The 22,041-nt window shown below is 33.5% G+C and overlaps 1 protein-coding gene across 1 annotated transcript in view; it reads right to left on the reverse strand.

Moving 5' to 3' along the window:
- Positions 1-15,483, reverse strand: part of LOC139489508 (eukaryotic translation initiation factor 4E-like) — a 30,305-nt gene extending 14,822 nt beyond the window's left edge. The window contains exon 1 of the mRNA XM_071275993.1: positions 15,352-15,483. Coding sequence (XP_071132094.1) covers positions 15,352-15,375 — 24 coding nt within the window. The 5' untranslated portion in view covers positions 15,376-15,483. The remainder of the gene's footprint in view (positions 1-15,351) is intronic.
- Between the last annotated feature and the right edge of the window lie 6,558 nt (positions 15,484-22,041).

Consider the following 22,041-nt stretch of genomic DNA (forward strand, 5'->3'; position numbering starts at 1 on the left):
CAACGGGTTGTACGATTCATCTGAAAATTTCAGGGCAGATAGATCTTGACCTGCTAAACAATTTTACCCCATGTCAGATTTGCTCTAAATGCTTTGGTTTTTGAGTTACAAGCCAAAAAATGCATTTTACCCCTATGTTCTATTTTTAGCCATGGCGGCCATCTTGGTTGGTTGGCCGGGTCACGCCACACATTTTTTTAACTACATACCCCAATGATGATTGAGGCCAAGTTTGGTTTAATTTGGCCCAGTAGTTTCAGAGGAGAAGATTTTTGTAAAAGTTAACGACGACGGACGACGGACGCAAAGTGATGGGAAAAGCTCACTTGGCCCTTCGGGCCAGGTGAGCTAATAATATTCAAAATAATAACCAAAAACAGCAAAATTTCCTTAAAATTACCAATTCAGGGGCAGCAACCCAACAACGGGTTGTCCGATTCATCTGAAAATTTCAGGGCAGATAGATCTTGACCTGATAAACAATTATACCCCATATCAGATTTGCTCTAAATGCTTTGGTTTTTGAGTTATAAGCCAAAAACTGCATTTTACCCCTATGTTCTATTTTTAGCCGTGGCGGCCATCTTGGTTGGTTGACCGGGTCACGCCACACATTTTTTAAACTAGATACCCCAATGATGATTGTGGCCAAGTTTGGTTTAATTTGGCCCAGTAGTTTCAGAGGAGAAGATTTTTGTAAAAGCTAACGACGACGGACGACGACGACGGACGCCGGACGACGACGCCGGACGCCAAGTGATGGGAAAAGCTCACTTGGCCCTTTGGGCCAGGTGAGCTAAAAAAGGAAGACCTTTAAAAAATGGTAAACCAAAAAATCCCCCCCCCCCAAACTTTTTGAAACCACCTTGGAGCAATAATCCCATGCTTTCCATTACAGTATTGAACCTTGTAGTACAATTTCAGAGAGATCCATACACTTAAACACGAGTTATTGTCATGATTGTTTGGAAACTAGAAACATGCCTCTTTTTGGCCCTTTTTTGGCCCATAATTCCTACATATTTTGGGCAATTAACCCAAAACTTCATCCCAGCCTCCCCTTTGTTATATGGTACATTTTGGTACAATTTCAGAGAGATCCATACAATTACACATAAGTTATTGTCTTGAAACTAGAAAAATGCTGGTTTTGACCCCTTTGTGGCCCTTAATTCCTAAACTTTGGCCCCATAACCCCTAAAATGAATCCAAACCTTCTAATTATGGTTTTAAACATTGCAGTATGATTTCAGAGCAAATGAAATACTTCTACACAAGTTGTTATCCTGAAAGTAGAAAAATGCTTGTTTTGGGCCCCTTTTGGTCCCTAATTCCTAATCGGTTGGGACCATCATCCCCAAAATCAATCTGAACCTTCCTTTTGTGGTATTGAACCTTCTGAAAAAATTTCATGAAGATCTATTAAATAAAACTAAAGTTATTATCTGGAAACCAATGTGTCTTCGGACTATGACGTCGCAGACGACAACATCATACCATTATACGATCCCAAAATTTTTTTGGGGTTGTATAAAAACTAAGTACATGTTTAGATTCAGCATACATGTATAAAAAAAAACCAAAGAATTCAATTTTTGTTAAAATTAAACACCTTAATGTAGACCAATTTGAAAACGGGACCAAAAATTAAGAATCTAAGTACATAAGATTCGGCATATCAAAGAACCCCCAAAGTTCAATTTTTTATGAAATCAAACAAAGTTTAATTTTTAAACCCTTTTGCCCCTAATTCTCAACTGTTGGAACCAAAACTCCCAAAATCAATCCCAATCTTCCTTTTGTGGTCATAAACCTTGTGTTTAAATTTCATAGATTTCTATTTTCTTATACTAGTCATTGTGCGAAAACCAAAAAAATGCTTATTTGTGCCCTTTTTTAGCCCCTATTTCCTAAGCTGTTGGTACCAAAACTCCTAAAATCAATCCCCACCTTCCTTGTGGCAATAAACCTTGTGTTAAAATTTCATAGATTTCTCAGGGCTCACACTACTTCAGAATTATAGGGAGAAGTGACTTCTCTTTTTGAAACTGATAGGGAGAAGTGGTGAGATTTGAAAGAGAAGTGCTCATTCGTGCGGTGCGCTACAATGTTTGGATTTTACAATAGTATAAAGGGCCATATATATGTAAATAATGTTCTTTTTATATTGTTCAATTCATATCCGAGTAAAAAAAATACAATTAAAGTAACATTTGAAATTAAAAGTTGTTTAAGTTTTACTAAGGTTCTTGTGAGAAACTTATTCCAACTAAATATCTAGCACTAAAAAAAAAATTATTTTAAAAAATGTAAAGAAATTATAATATATAATTATTACAATTTAATTAAAAATTATCTTGTGTATGAAATTCAGTGTTTCTCATAAAAAAAAATATAAAAGTTATATTCAGCTGGGCCATAATATATTGAAATTAGTATAATAGTATCAGAGTTAAGCAACTTTAATCAATAGTTTGAAACAATCCAAAAAATATAGGGAATTATATACAAGAATCAATTAGATGTAACCAAAAGTCTCTTAATGTGTGTGGAATGCGTAATTTTTCCCTTTGGGATCAATATTCTTCTGTCAGCTGTTCCGTCCGTCCGTCCGTAGTAATTATCGTAAAAGTACGGATTTCGGTCATAGCTGGTCCGGTTCAGATCCGTAGTTTAGAAATCGGTCAATGGCGGACGAATGCAAGAAAATTTACAAAAATAAACGATGTTTGACAAGTTATTTGAAAAGGAACATGACGTTTTTAATGCAATAAATGGATTAAACATTTACTGGAGGCAACTTTTATCACGTTTAAATGAAGTAACAAACTTATTTTGCCGCCGAAATTTAGGTTGATGTACGTTTTCGAGTAACAAGCACCGGAACTTGCGAAAATGCATGAAGTGATAAAAAGTTGTATTTTTATCAAATAACCTGCTACACACTGCGAAGACAATGCTTCAACTTCTTTTCTAAAGATAATGAATCGTTTATGTCTGAATTTCTTTAATTATCAATAAAAAATTGATGTTTCATCAACTTGGTAAAAATTGAAAATGTCCGATGACGGAAGCGACTGAAAGCGAGTATCGTCAAGAACAGGGCGACTTGATTTCGCTTTTGGGGGTCGGGGAAAGCGAAGTGACGGTCGGGAAGGCGACTTCTTCGCCCAAGTCGCCTGGTAGCGTGAGCCCTGTTTCTATTTACTTATACTAGAGTTATTGGGCGAAAACCAAAAAAAATGCTTATTGGACCCTTTAATGGCCCCTAATTCTTAAATTGTTGGGACCAAAACTTCCAAAATCAATCCCAACCTTCCTTTTGTTGTCATTAACCTTGTGTTTAAATTTCATAGATTTCTATTAACTTATAGTAAAGTTATAGTGCGAAAGCCAAATGTCTTCGGACGACAACGCCATCATCATACCAATATATGACCACAAAAATTTTGGGGTCACGGTCGTATAATATTTTGTCACAAAAAACAGTCACATTATTGTGTTGGTGTTTAAAACAACTTTTAGCTAAATTTTGTTTGTAACTTACAAAATGTACCTTTGAATGCTTTCAAAACCCATTTCGACTGTAACCCCTTACCTACCGAATGAACATCAATTTTTTTTTAATCATTCTATTAAGTGGAAGCCTAACTCTCACCAAGGAGGTTTTAGCCTTATTTGGTATGATTTAATTGTTTCCAACAGACTTATTACATCTTATTATATCTACATGTATATAGAACTAGACGTTATATAATAACAGTTGTGACCCCTGGAGTTTTTTTTAAAGTTTTTTTAGCCCTGAATTGAGCAAGTGCTAGTAGAAGTTTTTGTTTCATGCAGCAAATCATCTTGCACCCTTTTATCAAATAGATCATTCATGATTCATGTGAACTTGTTGACTCATTAGTAGATTGCACATCCACAATATGCACAGGTTAAAACCTAGTAAAATCCCATCTCCCACATTTATTGATTGATGATGTTCAAGGACATTAGCTTTTGAAAAATGATGAGCATGCTTGAATACAAGAAATGAGAGGAGTCATTGTAAGACTCAAAGAACATGTTATGTTGCTATTACCAGTATTAGCCTATATACAATGTATGTACATGTATGTTTTGCTTTAATGTCAAACCAGCAAATCCTCCGGCCCAAGTCAATCCAACATATATACAAGAGTGCACACGCTGAAATGTCTCGCCTTCTATACTAATCATTGATATTATGTTGATAGTCCTAAGTATAAAGCTAAGCTTTATAACAACTGTACCATAAACTTAACATTAACCAAGATAACTAAACAAAGACCAATGAACCTTGAAAATGAGGTCAAGGTCAGATAAACAATGCCAGGCAGACATGTACAGCTACATTTTGTAACAATGCTTCTATACAACATATATAGTTGACCTATTACTTATAGTTTAAGAAAAATAGACCAAAACACAAAAACTTAATACTGTGCAATGAACCGTGAAAATGAGGTCACGGTCAAATAAAACCTGTGCCACTGACATAAAGATCATAAAATATTTCCATACACCAAATATAGTTGACCTATGACATATACATGTAGTATTAGATAAAAAGACCAAAACTCAAAAACTTAACTTTGACCACTGAACCATGAAAATGAGGTCAAGGTCACATGACATCTGCTCGCTAGACATGTACACCTTACAATCATTCCATACAACAAATATAGTAGACCTATTGCATATAGTATGAGAACAACAGACCAAAACACAAAAATTTAACTATAACCACTGAACCATGAAAATGAGGTCAAGGTCAGATGACACCTGCCACTTGGACATGTACACCTTACAGTCCTTCCATACACCAAATATACTAGCCCTATTGCTTATAGTATCTGAGATATGGACTTGACCACCAAAACTTAACCTTGTTCACTGATCCATGAAATGAGGTCGAGGTCAAGTGAAAACTGTCTGACAGACATGAGGACCTTGCAAGGTACGCACATATCAAATATAGTTATCCTATTACTTATAATAAGAGAGAATTCAACATTAGAAAAAATTTGAACTTTTTTTTCAAGTGGTCACTGAACCATGAAAATGAGGTCAAGGACATTGGACATGTGACTGACGGAAACTTCGTAACATGAGGCATCTATATACAAAGTATGAAGCATCCAGGTCTTCCACCTTCTAAAATATAAAGCTTTTAAGAAGTTAGCTAACGCCGCCGCCGGATCACTATCCCTATGTCGAGCTTTCTGCAACAAAAGTTGCAGGCTCGACAAAAATCAGTCCAGCTTCCAGCCCAAATTTTTTTTTTAACAAGGAATAACGTACATTTGTATTTGACTTGTAGTTCATACATACTAATGCATTTTATGTACAATATTAGCAAAGTGTGATTGTGTCTTTGACACATATTCAAAACTTTAATTTTCTGTTCTATACCCACCCCCAATCAATTTCTCAAATGACTTAAAGATCTGAAGTGAAGTCTTTTAATTGGTGTAATAACGGATACATGTAGTTACACCAGAGTATCTGGCTACACACGTGCCAGTACATATGTACATACTGATTTCAAAGCTAATGAATGGAAACTTTGGTTTGATTGCTGAAATTTCATCAATTATTTGCCGAATTTACTTAATTTTTTCATGTGCAAATTCCACTTATCATGAATCATGTCACAAAAACCTCCAATCATTATACATGTAGTTATTGATGGTCCCTCAGTCTATATCGCTCTTCTTAGTTACATATCACAACTTCATATACGTTCACCCAGCCCTCATAACTTTGGCTCAGACATATCACCAACATCATAATACATGAACAGACATTTATAAGTATGACCTTAACTTATCAAGTTATCTTCTGGTTTGCTGGTGAAAAAAGAAAACACTAGTTTCTATCATGTAAAATACCAAAATATAACCTGATAAATCAATTATCTGGTGGTCTGCAAATTTATATTGCAAAATATTAGCTTCATGACACAATATGAAGTAATTTTGAGCTTGTTCACTACACTCACTTGACCTACATGTATAACTCATATTGTGACTCAGTTGAACCCGTTCGCTCTTTATAGATCAGTCCATTTAAAGATAGGTGTTTTGGGATAAACTCATCAATGAAGTGTCCAGTTATGGTCATTGATCCAGTTCAAACATGTAAACCTTATATGTGTATTGGCAAAATAATTAATGAGACACAGTCGTTGATTTTCTTGTACATGCATGTAATGCAGAGTTTTAAAACTTGGTATAATTGTCACATTTTGGAATTTGTTGATATATTAAAGTATAACTACATGTATACCAACAGCAGTTACAAAATCTGCCTATAAAATTTTGGTGACACTGATTGGTGATAAGAAATCAGTAATAATTATAATGGCAATCATCCTTATCACACACATCTTCAAATATATTGTCCTCATGCAAATTGAAACATAAGCTCCATCCAATCAGTTCAAAACACATTGTTTATACCACCACTGACAAGAAGAAATGAAAAGACAGCTGGAGATACATAACATCCCAAAAGATCTCCAGACACTACCAACACCAACAAATAAAGAGACATACGAGATAACAGCGAAAATGAAAGGAGAATATTTAAAGTCGAGTTCAGGGCGATACGTCATTTCTGGAATCATGTCCATCATTGGAAAAGATCATCAATTTCGCACGCCTTTAAGACTCATTTTCCAGATAGAAGGCGAGCCTGTATCAATGCTTTATTAAAAGTTTCCAGTACTTTTATAACTAGAGGGTCCAAGGACCCTGTGTCGCTCACCTGATATTTTTATTTACAATTGTTGCATGATAAATGCAACTGTTGTACTGTCGTTTAGTTTCAGAGATATAATACTAACAAGAGGCTCTCAAGAGCCTGAATCGCTCACCTGAATTTTTTTGGTTTAATCTCATATCAATGATTATTTTGGCTTTTCAATTTATTTAAATGTTCTTTGAATCGTCCTATTTTCTTCAAAAGCAAAAAAAAAATCATTTTCTCCTGTTCTATTTTAGCCATAGGAGCTATGTTTCTTGACATACAAGGAAATGAAATATAAAATTTATACTAGATACTCTGAAACTCTAAAACTCATTTAGCCTAAGTTTGGCTGAAATTGATACAGCAGTTTCAAAGGAGAAGATTTTTTAAAGTAAGTCAACATGATGAACAAATTGTGAAAAAAGTCTTTAAAGGGCAATAACTCCTTAAGAGGTCAATTGACAATTTTGGTCAAATTGACTTATTTGTAGATCTAACTTTGCTTAACATTTTTGCTTTTAACAGTTTATCTGTATCTATAATAATATTCAAGATAATGACCAAAAACTGCAAAATTTCCTTAAAATTACCAATTAAGTGGCAGCAACCCAACAATGGTTTGTTTGATTCATCTGAAAATTTCAGGGCTGATAGATCTTGACCTAATGAACATTTTTATCCCATGTCAGATTTGCTCTACATGCTTTCGTTTTTGAGATATAAGCCAAAAACTGCATTTGACCCCTATGTTCTATTTTAAGTAACGGCGGCCATGTTTTTTGACGGATCAAAAATCGAAGCACACACTTTGTGCAGGATAATCTAAGGAACAATCATGCTAAGTTTCATCCAAATCCATTCAGCAGTTTCAGAGGAGAAGATTTTTTAAAGTTAGCAAATATGATGAACAAATTGTGAAAAATTGTCATTAAAGGACAATAACCCCTTAACACTTTCCTAACTGAATTGTTTTTTTCCGCGACGTTGTGTGACCTGATCAAATTTCCGCGCGCAGTTTGCCTGGCCTGAATTAATTTGACGTGTGAATGGGAAAAAAATGACGTTTTAATAAAAACGTGTGTAATAAAAACGTGTGTATCTTTGTTGTTTCTCATCAAATCGGTTTCAAACTCGATATTGTTACACTTAAGTATGAAAGGAGTGTTGCAATATAAATAAATTTACATGACAATACCTACTTTTGATTTTTTTTAACCTTTTGTGGAAAGAAAATGACGTTTGATTTGAGAAATCTATTTTTTTTTTGTGACCGGTTTATATTTTTGCCTCCGATCTTCTAAATTAACAATACAAATGGTAATTAACAATTTCGAGTGTTCCTTTATCATAGTTTTATAGAAAAAATAACTCCAGAGTCAAAATTCTAGCTTATTAGTCAGAATAAATACGAATAAAAATGGTTTGACAAATTCCGCGGCGGCCATTTTTTTACCTGTACAATGCAATCACCAGATAGGAAGTTGTGTCCCTGGATAAGTTGGAGTTGTCTTTCTTAGTCCGATGTTTTCTTTGAATTTTTGCATGAATATTGATCTAAATTGACTATTGGGATCTTTTGTGGAATTTTTAATATTTTAATGGAGATATCTAATGATATTTTTTTCTGGTAAAATCAAAACTTTTGAGATTAATATGTGCTTTTTTTTTAATGTGCAAATATTTTTTTTCTGTTTTTTTTTGTATCAAACCACTGAGTGCATGGAAATATTAATTAAATGTAAGATGACCTGACACACTTATCCATGTACATTTAACACTTTAATAATGTGTTGATAAATTAAGTGAGACATAATTAAATGTTGAAAGACAATCATGAACTTTTAAAAATAAAATTACTTTAAAAAAGTCAATGATTTATTTTTAAAATTATTTATTATAAGTGTCCTGACTCCATGGGATGCTAGAATTTCCACTGTCTTTGGTTTTGTATTGTTCAATGATGAAAATAATTTAATGTTCCTTATTAAAAAAAAAATTAAATGAAAATGTCAACTGTAACAACAAATATAAATTATGAATATTAACTTATCTGTGAAAACCTTTTCAACAAATTATGTGTATATAATATCCTTTCAAATTAAAAATTGTAACAAAGTAACTGTTAATTTAAGAAGTTTAATTTTTGACTGAGTGGGAGACAGCGAAGCAATGGGGTAGGCAAAGTGGTTTTCTACATTCAACACAACCATATTTTCAAACCTTTTTTTCCTGTGCAGTGTTTTCCCTAGGCTATTCATGCATTGCGGTACCGCTACGCATAAAATTTCGGCCGCCATGCATGTATCATACCCGCTATGCATCCCGCTATGTGTGAAATTTTTATTATCTTATAATATGAAGTGACAATTGACAAAACTCTACAGGTGTTTCAAACTCACTGGACTGATAATTGATCATAATTAGATGCAACGCTCTGATTTTACAACCACGTTGATTAGATAGAACAACATTCAAGACTTCGATTGCATAATAGAAATCGGGAGTTCAAGTTGTTTTAATGATAAATATTATAGCCTGATACAGCTTCCAAATATCCTTCCGTGAAAAATAAAAAGTAAACCTTTTGCAGTATAAATTTTACGTTTTGAAATCATAAGTCTGACATCGAAATATATATATCAAACGCAGTTGATTAGTTGTAACAGAGAATACACATCATTGGGTTGAAACATGATGTAACTTTGACCTCCGTAGCAGAGTTCAAAATAATTATGGGTCACTGAATATTTACAATTCAGATCGTTTTTGTTTTGATGTCAAACATTGTTTTATTTTCCAAACTGATCTTTCAAACTAGTTATAATCCAGAAGAAAGTAAAAACATTGCTTGACTGTACCTTAAATTTAATATCTATATCCAAATTAAATTATTTAAAGCTGTAATCCATGATCACAAATTGAATGCTTTGTTTACAATTGTTGAAAGCCATGTGCTTTTTGGCGGGAAAATTCGGGAAACCCCTTATTAACAGGAAACAGTTACATTTCATTGTTATTTATAGATAGTAGGAATTTCATTTTGGAAATCATTTTGATTAACTGCTAAGATTTATTCATGAACAATTAATAATTTCTTGGGGTGAAACTGATAATACTTTTTTTTTATTAAAATAATTTACATCTAGGGGTATGAAAAGGGGGGCTGGTTTTTTTTGTGTTTTTTTTTCATTAATATTACAAATATATAAAGTTCACCAGTCTGAAAATACATGGTTAAATGGATTTTAATTCTGAAAAACTCATGTTAATTTAATTCCTTTATTATTTCAATCATAATCAGAAACAAGCTACATGTATAAGGTATTTCAAACATATATTTTAGGCTTTTATATAAGATCGAACATTCCAGATTATTTTATATGTATGTACCTGTAGTAAAAACAAACCTGGTAGAGCCTAAAAAAATTTTACAGGGCCCTTGAAAAAACTTTTGGATCCAGGCTGGCCTTGAGAGAAAATGTTAAGTATTGTTCCTAATTGTATTGCAGATTTATGTGAAGTTTTTAAACTTGCAAGCACAATTCATTTTACTAGTGTAATAAAAAATTCTACAAAACAACACCGCGCTCCGCGCTGCAAATTCATCTTAGACCCACCATGCATCAAGAATTTTCTAGGGAAGACACTGCTGTGTACCTTTAATAGCTACCCTAGCCCAGCATATGTGACACCTTATCTTGTTTCCCAAAATCTACTGGCAAACAGAGTTAACCTACATGTGTTTGATCTGTCTTGACATGGTAGATTTCACAATATGACATACACCATGTCTGACGCTACCAAAACCCAAAGTTTGATGGCCCATTTCTTTGTTTTAGAAGGCATGAATTGCTTGAATGCATCCCTCCCTTTGTAAGATATCATGAATCGCCACCTATCGTTTGGGGACATGTTGGTCTCTCATTTTTTGTCTGTTAAGGGGGTCTTTAATTTCTGAGTTTGTAAGATACATCATTATTAGTCTCCCATCTTTGCTCACCTCCCTGGTGCGTAGCAGTGAAGTGAAGATACCTTATTATCTGCATAATTTTGTCCATTTCTTTGAAAAATAAGAGACCATGACTTATATTTTTAATAACTATAAACATGATAAAGCCTTCAAGTGTTGGGATTAATAAATTTCAGGATAAAAACAATATATGTACATTGTCAGAAAATATAACATTTTTGTCCTAAATTTTAAAGCTCATACAATTATATTTTATTTTCCGGCAATGTACATATATATTGAATATGAGAATAATTGCCTGTTAAAATAAAAACATAATTGTTATGGCTTTTTTACTCTAATACATGTGTGTGGCTCTGATCTGGCTGCGGTTTAACATCTTAATATGAGATGATTATATTCATATTTATATATGATTTATAAAAACATTACCGGTTTTATGTTAATTATCAAATCATTGCAATATTACTTTGCTCTTCATGGGCCCTTTAATTAGAATAAAAATATCTTATCTCTGGAATCAAAATATCCTATCTTTGGAATAAAATGTCTTATCTTATCTAATTTAAATTATAACTATCAATTATTTGGTTGTCAGATAGAAACATCTGGAAAAAATATCCTTCTTTGGGTCTCATATGTTTTGTGGACCAGTTAGGCAGTTACTTCTGGGATAAATGGGGAAGACCTCTTTCAAATTTCAATATATAAAATTCTTGGTGCCATCAGTCATTGTTGGGGGACATCAGGGGCATTATTTACATCTGTCAGCTGTCATTATTTTCATCTGAAAGTTCGCTGACCCCTTCTCTTTCAACATCACTTCAGGAGTGATCATGAAATCATCACCGATGTCATTTTGAGGTCAATGCATTTCATACCGTTGACCAAGAAGATCTACTTCTCCCACCAAAAATCCCTCAAACTCGTTCTCAAAACTATCGGACATTTTTATGTCTCAGAATGTTACAGACACGATACAGACCATGAAACGACATTTTACTAATATTTACTAGAATTATGCGTCCTTGACATCGGCAAGTGAGAGAGGAATGTGATTGGATTGTTTTATTTAGAACTTCCATAAAAGGAGTGCGACCTTTTGCACTCGTGGGGAAAATCCAATTACCGCGCCGACGGAAGTTGGATTATTAATTGATTTTATTCTCCGTGCAATTGTTAAAATCGTTTTTCGTAATTTGTATCATAATGTTAATCAAAATATTCATGAAATCAAATTAACTTTCCTTCCAAATAACCTTTTCTCGACGAAAAAAGTCACATGTTCGCATCACATGTTTTTGTACAAAATGGCGGCGGCTTATTTTGTTTGTTGACGCTACCGATCTTTCATTGTATTGAAGTATATATAAGGTATCAAATTCAGTCATAATTGGTATTCTTTAACTGTGATATACAAGCTTCCTGAAAACCTAAATATGTATAGGTTAAACATAGCTTTACGGGGGGAAATGAGTTAAAAGACAAAAAAAATATGATTATCACGTGATTGTCTATGCCTGAAAGCATTGTTCGGCCTGGCTACGGGGATGCCTCAACACATTGTTCGGCCTGGCTACGGGGATGCCTCAACGCATTGTTCGCCTTGAAAGGGTTAAGGGGTCAATTGACAATTTTGGTCATATTAACTTATTTGTAGATCTTACTTTGCTGATCATTTTTGCTGTTTACAGTTTATCTTTATCTATAATAATATTCAAGATAATGACCAACTAGAGGCTCTAAAGAGCCTGTGTCGCTCACCTTGGTCTATGTGAATATTAAAGGAAGCAGATGGATTCATGACAAAATTGCGTTTTGGTGATGGTGATGTGTTTGTACATCTTACTTTGCTGAACATTCTTGCTGCTTAAAATTATCTCTATATATAATGAACTTGGCCCATTAGTTTCAGTGGAAAATGTTAGTAAAAATTTACAAATTTTATTAAAATTGTTAAAAATTGACTATAAAGAACAATAACTCCTAAGGGGGTCAATTGACCATTTCGGTCATGTTGACTTATTTGTAAATCTTACTTTGCTGAACATTATTGTTGTTTACAGTTTATCTCTATCAATAATAATATTCAAGATAATGACCAAAAACAGCAAAATTTCCTTAAAACTAACAATTCAGGGTCAGCAACCCAACAACGGGTTGTCCGATTCATCTAAAAATTTCAGAGCAGATAAATGTTGACCTGATAAACAATTTTACCCCATGTCAGATTTGCTCTAAATGCTTTGGGTTTTGAGTTATAAGCCAAAAACTGCATTTTACCCCATGTTCTATTTTTAGCCATGGCGGCCATCTTGGTTAGATGGACGGGTCACCGGACACATTTTTCAAACTACTAACCCAAAAGATGATTATGGCCAAGTTTGGATTAATTTGGCCAAGTAGTTTCAGAGGAGAAGATTTTTGTAAAATATTACTAAGATTTACGAAAAATGGTTAAAAATTGACTATAAAGGGCAATAACTCCTAAAGGGGTCAACTGACCATTTTAGTCATGTTGACTTATTTGTAAATCTTACTTTGGTGAACATTATTGCTGTTTATAGTTTATCTCTATCTATAATAATATTCAAGATAATAACCAAAAACAGCAAAATTTCCTTAAAATTACTAATTCAGGGGCAGCAACCCAACAACGGGTTATCCGATTCATCTGAAAATTTCAGGGCAGATAGATCTTCACCTGTTTAACAATTCTACCCCATGTCAGATTTGCTCTAAATGCTTTGGTTTTGAGTTATAAGCCAAAAACTGCATTTTACCCCTATGTTCTATTTTTAGCCATGACGGCCATCTTGGATGGTTGGCCGGGTCACCGGACACATTTTTTAAACTAGATACCCCAATGATGATTGTGGCCAAGTTTGGTTTAATTTGGCCCAGTAGTTTCAGAGGAGAAGATTTTTGTAAAAGTTAACGACGACGCCGGACGCCGACGGACGACGCCGGACGCCAAGTGATGAGAAAAGCTCACTTGGCCTTTTAGGCCAGGTGAGCTAAAAAGTGCATTTGAAACCTATGTTTTATTTCAGCCATGTGGGCAGGCAGGGTCATCATACACAGTGGTCCCTGGATATCCTAGTGGTGATTTAAACCAAGTTTGTTTAAAGTCGACAGTTGTTTCAGGGGAGAATTTTTGTAAAATTTATCTAACAAGAAATGCAAAGTAATGAGAAAGTTGTGAAGTAGTTTTGTTGTTGCGTAACCCCTCCCCCCCCCCCCCCCCCCACTTTGCCACCAGTGCAAGGGTTGTATAGCCAGCTGAGGTCGTGAAAAACTCTCTTTCTTTTGCTGTTGCAGATAGATCTTGACCTGATAAACAATTTTACCACATGTCAGATTTGCTCTAAATGCTTTGGTTTTTGAGTGATAAGCCAAAAACTGCATTTTACCCCTATCTTCTATTTTTAGCCATGGCGGGCATCTTGGTTGGTTGGCTGGATCACCGGACACAATTTTTAAACTAGATACCCCAATGATGATTGTGGCCAAGTTTGGTTTAATTTAATCCAGCAGTTTCAGAGAAGATTTACGAAAAATGGTTAAAAATTGACTTTAAAGGGCAATAACTCCTAAAGGGGTCAACAGACCATTTTGGTTGTTTACAGTTTATCTCTATCTATAATAATATTCAAGATAATAACCTTCGGGCCAGGTGAGCTAAAAATGATTCTGAAGGGTTCTATATAAATAAGTTGAGTCCCGTACAACTGAGGGAGGGCGACCATCTTGTTAGATTTTAATTTCCCAAATATTTTGTGCAGTATAGAATCAAACTTTTTCACTCCTTTGCTCAACATGTGACAGTATCACAATGCATACATTTTTGTCAAGTGGTTATGGAAGTCACATGACAAATTGGTCTGAAAAACGTATCCCGAAATTGGCCTATAATTTCCAAGAAACATGAAGCCCTAAAGAATTTTGATCCTGCGCCCAATCAATTTAACCAAAGTATACTATGTGACATAACCCAGAGAAACTACAGTACCAAGTAGAAACAAGAAAGCACAAAGAGAACAGTTGAGTCAAACTAAATATTGACCTTACGGCTTGGAAATTTTAAGGATCAGGAAAAGAGTGCCAAAATTCAATACAGGTCCTCCCTGGATAATTCTTTCTTGTAATTCCTGGTACAGTAAGATGTTCTCTACAAACTGAGCTGAAGTATTACTCCACAAGTGCAACTAATGGATTACAGTTATAAGTTTACTTTAGTATGGAGAAGGACTGCTACACAAAGAGCAAGGTGACAACACAAAGATGTTCCCATCCATTTTATCTTCAATCATTCTAAAACTTTTCGGGATATTTCGATCTTTAAAATTTTGAAAATGACCACTTATGAAATGATGTAAAATGAAGCCATTTTATGATGACTTTAACTTCTTGTGAATCGACATAATTTGGAAAGTTTGACATGAATATGTTGCACTATGGCCTAGCTTGTTTGGTCCGGGTCTGCTGATATGAAGAGTTGTCAAACCATCTGGGAATCAGACTTGTTCTTTGATCTTAAGCAGTGTTCTATGGAACTTTTGACAATGTTTTTTTCATTGATAAAACGATAAATACGTGTTATGTACCTCTTGAGGTTCAACAGATGCCATGTTGTCTGAAATCCAATATGGATTTTTAATCACATGGTTTTACCGGCATCGAAAACGAGGCTATGTAGAGTACTGCCTTATGTCAGTTTCTTGGCAAATACGCAATGAATACCTATAAAAAGAGATTTTATTTTCCAAAATAGATGTACAAATTGTTTTAATAAGAATTTTAAAGTTAAATAAACACAGTTTGTTAACGAAATTGTAACAGCAAGCCGAAACCAGGGGGACATAACCGTAACCTGTCATATTTATGGCGCGCCTATTTCGCACAATTAATTTTAGGCACTGGCTATGGTTAAAATAAAATAAAATTTTCATTATAGTTCCCGATGTATGTATAGCACTCTTAACTAATAATTATAAGTAATTTTAATTTGAGACCATTTTAATTCTTATTAAATATATGCAGTTGTTTCTTAATTTTTTTCTTCACAACCCAGCACATATATATGACATATATATCTTTTAAAACTTTATGATGACAATCCTATGAATTAATTATGATATCTATTATTTAGTGATTATTAAAACCGAATTCAGTCATCTGTATATAATTAATTGTTTCCTTATGTTTTAAGGTGTACCAGAGACATATATATACATGTGTATATGTCTCTGGGTGTACATAGTTGCTAAAACTATACCCCTTTGGGTAGTGCTCCACAATTAATGGAGGAATATACAAGAAACTGAACTGAACTATGGAGCCGAATTCCAATGGGGACTAACTGTGCACCACTTATTGCGGACCTGTTTTTGTATTGCTATGAGTTACAATTTATGACAAAAATAAGCAAAGACCCATCGAAACAACATCTGATAAACAAATTTAATAATACTTTTAGATATTTGGATGATATTTTGGCTCTCAATAATGACGACTTCAGTATGTATATTAAAGAAATTTATCCTGCTGAACTTACTTTAAATAAAGCTAATACTAACAATGACCACTGTCCTTTCCTCGATCTTGATATCTATATCACTAACAGAAAGCTGAATACTAAAATGATGATTTTTCATTTCCTATCGTTAATTATCCATTTTTAGATGGTGACGTTCCCTTGTCACCATCTTACGGTGTTTATATATCTCAACTTGTACGATTCGCTCGTGTATGTAACAATGTTTTAGATTTTAACGAGAGAAATTTATGTATTACTGAAAAATTATTACACCAGGGTTTTCGATATCACAAACTAGTCAAAACATTTACTAAATTTTATCATCGGTATAAGGACATCATTCGTAAATATAGCTCAACATGCAGACTTCTTATACGTTCAGGTAGTATTTCACATCCAATTTTTTATGGAAATATTCTTTATAAAGCACAAAGGTGTCAGTATTCACCTCAAAAACTAACAAAACCTTTGAATAGACTTATTAAGAAGGGATATAGTTACGATACTGTTGTCAGATCATTAAAAATTGCATATTTTGGCGTTAATATTGATTCACTTATAGGGTCTTTGCATCGGAACTAAACACATTTATTCAAAAACCAGTTGTTGGCATGACACGGGTTATGTTCTTCTCATATATGTTATGATGGTATGATACTAAACCCCTAACGGGAAGGATTGTGCCTGATGTTCATATGATGAAATCATAATCTTTCAGTCAGTTTAATTGAAGTCTGGAGCTGACATGTCAGTTAACTGCTAGTAGTCTGTTGTTATTTATGTATTATTATCATTTTGTTTATTTTCTTTGGTTACATCTTCTGACATCAGACTCGGACTTCTCTTTGACTGAATTTTAATGTGCGTATTGTTATGCGTTTACTTTTCTACATTGGCTAGAGGTATAGGGGGAGGGTTGAGATCTCATAAACATGTTTAACCCCGCCACATTTTTGCGCCTGTCCCAAGTCAGGAGCCTCTGGTCTTTGTTAGTCTTGTATTATTTTAATTTTAGTTTCTTGTGTACAATTTGGAAATTAGTATGGCGTTCATTATCACTGAACTAGCATATATTTGTTTAGGGGCCAGCTGAAGGACGCCTCCGGGTGCGGGAATTTCTCGCTACATTGAAGACCTGTCGGTTACCTTCTACTGTTGTTTTTTTCTATGGTCGGGTTGTTGTCTCTTTGGCACATTCCCCATTTCCATTCTTAATTTTATTACATTGAAATGTAATTACAATAATAAAATAGGCTTATTATTGTAACATTGGAGACTAATTTCCGAAATGCACGGTTGGTCAGAATAAGAAAAAAAAAATGAGGTCACAGTATGATTAATCCAGCTTAAAAAATCCAGATGAATTCCTTATTATTTACTGAGTTACCTCCCCCCCTCAATATACAAAGTTTAAAAAAAAATATAAAACAAAACAAAAATATTCCATTCTGTAAAAACAAGAGTGATAATAACTTTAGATCACAATAATTTGTTCATTCAAATGAAAATTCGTATAAAGTAAATTCGCATTCCTGCCGAGTGAAATTGGCTGACCAATTTTTTTTTAGAACTATATTGTGTTCTGCTATCTTACAATCTAAGATAGGACGGAATTACTACTACAAGACAAGGTGGTGGATGACAACCATATCACATTAATTAATTAAGATTTCTAGATCTTGGTTATTCTGAAGAAGAAAACTTCCCACATTTCAAGTGCAGCATAAGGAAATGTAGCCTTTAAAAGATTTTAGTGATAAGATCTGAGATAACTACAGCACACCGAGTATCTCGAATAAAAAACGCGGACCAATCTGGCAAGCCGTTGTGGAATTTATTCCCTATTTATTAATATTAAAAAATGATTTTTCAATATTATAAATTCATTTTTTAATATTAATAAATCGATTTTATACGCCGATTTTTTAACATAAATAAATGAATATTTAATATTAAAAAATCATTTATCAATATTAAAAATTCATTTTTTAATATTGAATATTCAGTTTGATTTTTAAATATTAATAAATAGGATCTATTTTTATATTAAATATTATTTTTTAATAGTAATAAATCGAATATTTAAAATTTAAAATGGATTTTTTAATATTAAAAAATAAAACCTATTTATTAATATTAAAAATCGTTCAAAATATTTATTAATATTAAAAAATATTTATTAATATTAAAAAATATTTATTAATATTAAATATTCGATTTATTAGATTTATTTTTTAATAGTAATAAATCGAATATTTAATATCAAAAATGGATTTTTTAATATTAAAAAATAAAACCTATTTATTAATATTAAAAATCGTTCAAAATATTTATTAATATTAAAAAATATTTATTAATATTAAATATTCGATTTATTAGATAATATTTTTTAATATTAATAAATCGAATATTTAATATTAAAAATGGATTTTTTTAATATTAAAAACTAAAACCTATTTATTAATATTAAAAATCGTTCAAAAATATTTATTAATATTAAATATTCGATTTATTAATATTAAATATTCGATTTATTAATATTAAATATTCGATTTATTAATATTAAATATTCGATTTATTAATATTAAATATTCGATTTATTAATATTAAATATTCGATTTATTAATATTAACAAGAATGTGTCCCCAGTACACGAATGCCCCACTCGCACTATCATTTTCCATGTTCAGTGGACCGTGAAATTGGGGTAAACCCTCTAATTTGGCATTAAAATTAAAAAGATCATATCATAGGGAACATGTATACTAAGTTTGAAGTCGATTGGACTTCAACTTCATCAAAAACTACCTTGACCAAAAACTTTAACCTGAAGCGGGACAGACGGACGAACGAACGAACGGGCGGACGAACGAACGAACGGACGGACGGACGAACGGACGCACAGACCAGAAAACATAATGCCCCTCTACTATCGTAGGTGGGGCATAAAAAATAATATATTAATATTAATAAATAATATATTAATATTAATAAATGATTTATTATTGATTAATAAATAGGGGATAAATTCCACAACTATTATACCTCACGGCTTGCCATTTACCAAGGGGGAATAAATGACAAGTTTGTAAAGGTGGGTAATTGTCGGTAAAATGTGGGTCCAATTTCCACGGCGCCTTTTTAAAATTGATAAACAGAGACGAAATTATGCACTTTTTATGGAATTCCGCTTGAAATCGAAATTTCTTACCCTCTTTACTTTAGTAGAGCTTTTTTTTTTTAATAAAACATCATATAGTAATACTATAAATGTGTAATCTGTTTTCAAAGTTATATAAGGTACTCAAATTGAAATATTTCCAACGAAATGGCTTTTAATATAAAATAAATGTTTGACCGAAACGAAGTTTTATTACATGGCCGAACAGGCTTCATGTTTCCATTCCCATGTTACCGTACCCCTGTTCATCCTGGTACACCACTAGCTGTCCCAGCTGTTAGGTGTTGTTGGTTGATGTCTGTCATTTTTGTTTTTCGTAAACTGCATGTTTTGATATAAATTAGGTCAATGGTTTAATTAGGGCCCCGCCTTTAGGCGGGTCGCCCTATAGTGACCAGTCTGTCCGTCCGTCCGTCCGTCCGTAACACTGTAACTTTATGTCCGTTCCATATCTAGAGAACCATTATAATTTTATACTTTATACTTTACATGTTTATTAACCACCACCAGAGGGCGTGTCATGATGTATGTACAACTTCCTAGGTCAAAGGTCAAGGTAAAAAAACTTTGGTTTCAGTTGACAACCCTGTGTCCTGTGGTGAAGATCGTGTCCGCTCTATATCTTGAGAACCGTTATGATTTCAAAGTTCATACTTGACATGTATATGAACCAACACCAGAGGGTGTGTCATAATTTATGAACAACCGCCTAGGGCAAAGTTCAAGGTCAAAACTTTGGTTTCAGTTGACAACCCCATGTCCTATGGTAAAGATTGTGTCCGCTCTATATCTTGAGAACCGTTACCATTTTAAAGTTTATACCTGAAATGTATATAAACCAATATCAGAGGGTATGTCATAATTTATGTACAACTTCCTCGGTCAAAGGTCAAGGTCAAAAACTTTGGTTTTAGTTGACAACACCATGTCCTATGGTAAAGATCGTGTCCGCTCTATATCTTGAGAACCGTTATCATTTCAAAGTTTATACTTGACATGTATATAAACCAACACCAAAGGGTGTGTCATAATTTATGTGCAACTTCCTAGGTCAAAGGTCAACGTCAAAAACTTTGGTTTCAGTTGACAACCCTGTGTCCTGTGGTAAAGATCGTGTCCGCTCTATATCTTGAGAACCGTTATCATTTCAAAGTTTATACTTGATATGTTTATAAACCAACACCAAAGGGTGTGTCATAATTTATTTACAACTTCCTAGGTCAAAGGTCAAGGTCAAAAACAAAGATACAAGGTCAAAAATAAAGATACAATTTTTTAATGCACATTATTCACAGCGGGGCCCACAGAGATGGCTCCCATCTCAATGATATCTAGTTTCTCATCTGACTCGGTTTTTTTTCTAATACGGTATTTTTTCCTCATTTTTGAAGACCGTGCTGTTGCCTATAATTATAACACAAATTAGTCTCAGTTAATGTCTCATTGGCATACCACATCTCCTTATTTTTCATAAACATGATGGTCCATGACAACCAGAGAATTAATAGAATTATCATGTTTCTGTGGAAACTAGCATGACAACTTTTTTTCACATTAAAAGTGGAATATAAATTTCTGATGGCATGCATTTGAAGAAATTGTCTTGTGTTCACACCGAACTGGTATCAAAGTAGAATAAATTTAAAGGCATGGAACTTTCCGGTTTTCTTTTGTATGCTGATTTAATAATGGAGGAGCTCGAGTTGACACGTTAAGTCCGAGTAAAAAAAATATTTATAACGATATGAAAAAACAATCATCCTCTGCATAGATATACGAAGATGTGGTATGAGTGCCAATGAGACAACTCTCCATCCAAGTAACAATTTGTAAAAAAAAAAAAAAAAAACCGGGCCAACCCCATGCATAAGGCATTAAAGGTTAAAGTACGGTCTCGATTTAATTAATTTAAACATATTTATTTATAGTGGATTGGGAAACAAGTTCTTGCAACTTATATTAATCCCTTTCCACTTTGCGGATGCAAGTGCTACCTTTTAGCGGCATTCGCCTGCTCTTTTTCGAAATCTACAAGGGTGTACATGTCTTTAACGTGCACGAGATATCATGGCTCTCTCTTAACACGGGTCAGCCATTTATCGTACCCTTCCGACGGACTAACATCGTTTCCTCAAGACCATTCTCGCAAATGGTGTCAAGGGAGAGCCGAAAATTTAGTCCCTGAAATTTTCATCCCGGAACGGGAATCGAACCACGGAGCCTTGGAAATTTTATCCATAATTTCTGAAACAGTGATAAAATCTTAAGACATCGTAAACGCAGACACATTTGTAGTATAGAATAAACCAATATCAAAATTAGCAGATTTGGCATCAGATAACTAGATCCATCAGAGTTTAAATCATTTGTAAATGGCGATGTACGCAACTTTAGTTCATCTCGTTACCTTCAGCAATGAGCAAAACCCATACCACATAAAAGCCGGCTATAAAAGGTTTATATATTACAAAACGTGAAACAATTCAAACGATATACGTTTCTTTTAACCGGACTACAATAGTCACTGGGGTAAAGCTGATGACCGTAACTGCATTCACGGTCATCCCAAGATGTCGG

The sequence above is a fragment of the Mytilus edulis genome, chromosome 9, assembly GCF_963676685.1.
Source record: "Mytilus edulis chromosome 9, xbMytEdul2.2, whole genome shotgun sequence".
NCBI classification, from domain to species: Eukaryota; Metazoa; Mollusca; class Bivalvia; order Mytilida; family Mytilidae; genus Mytilus; species Mytilus edulis.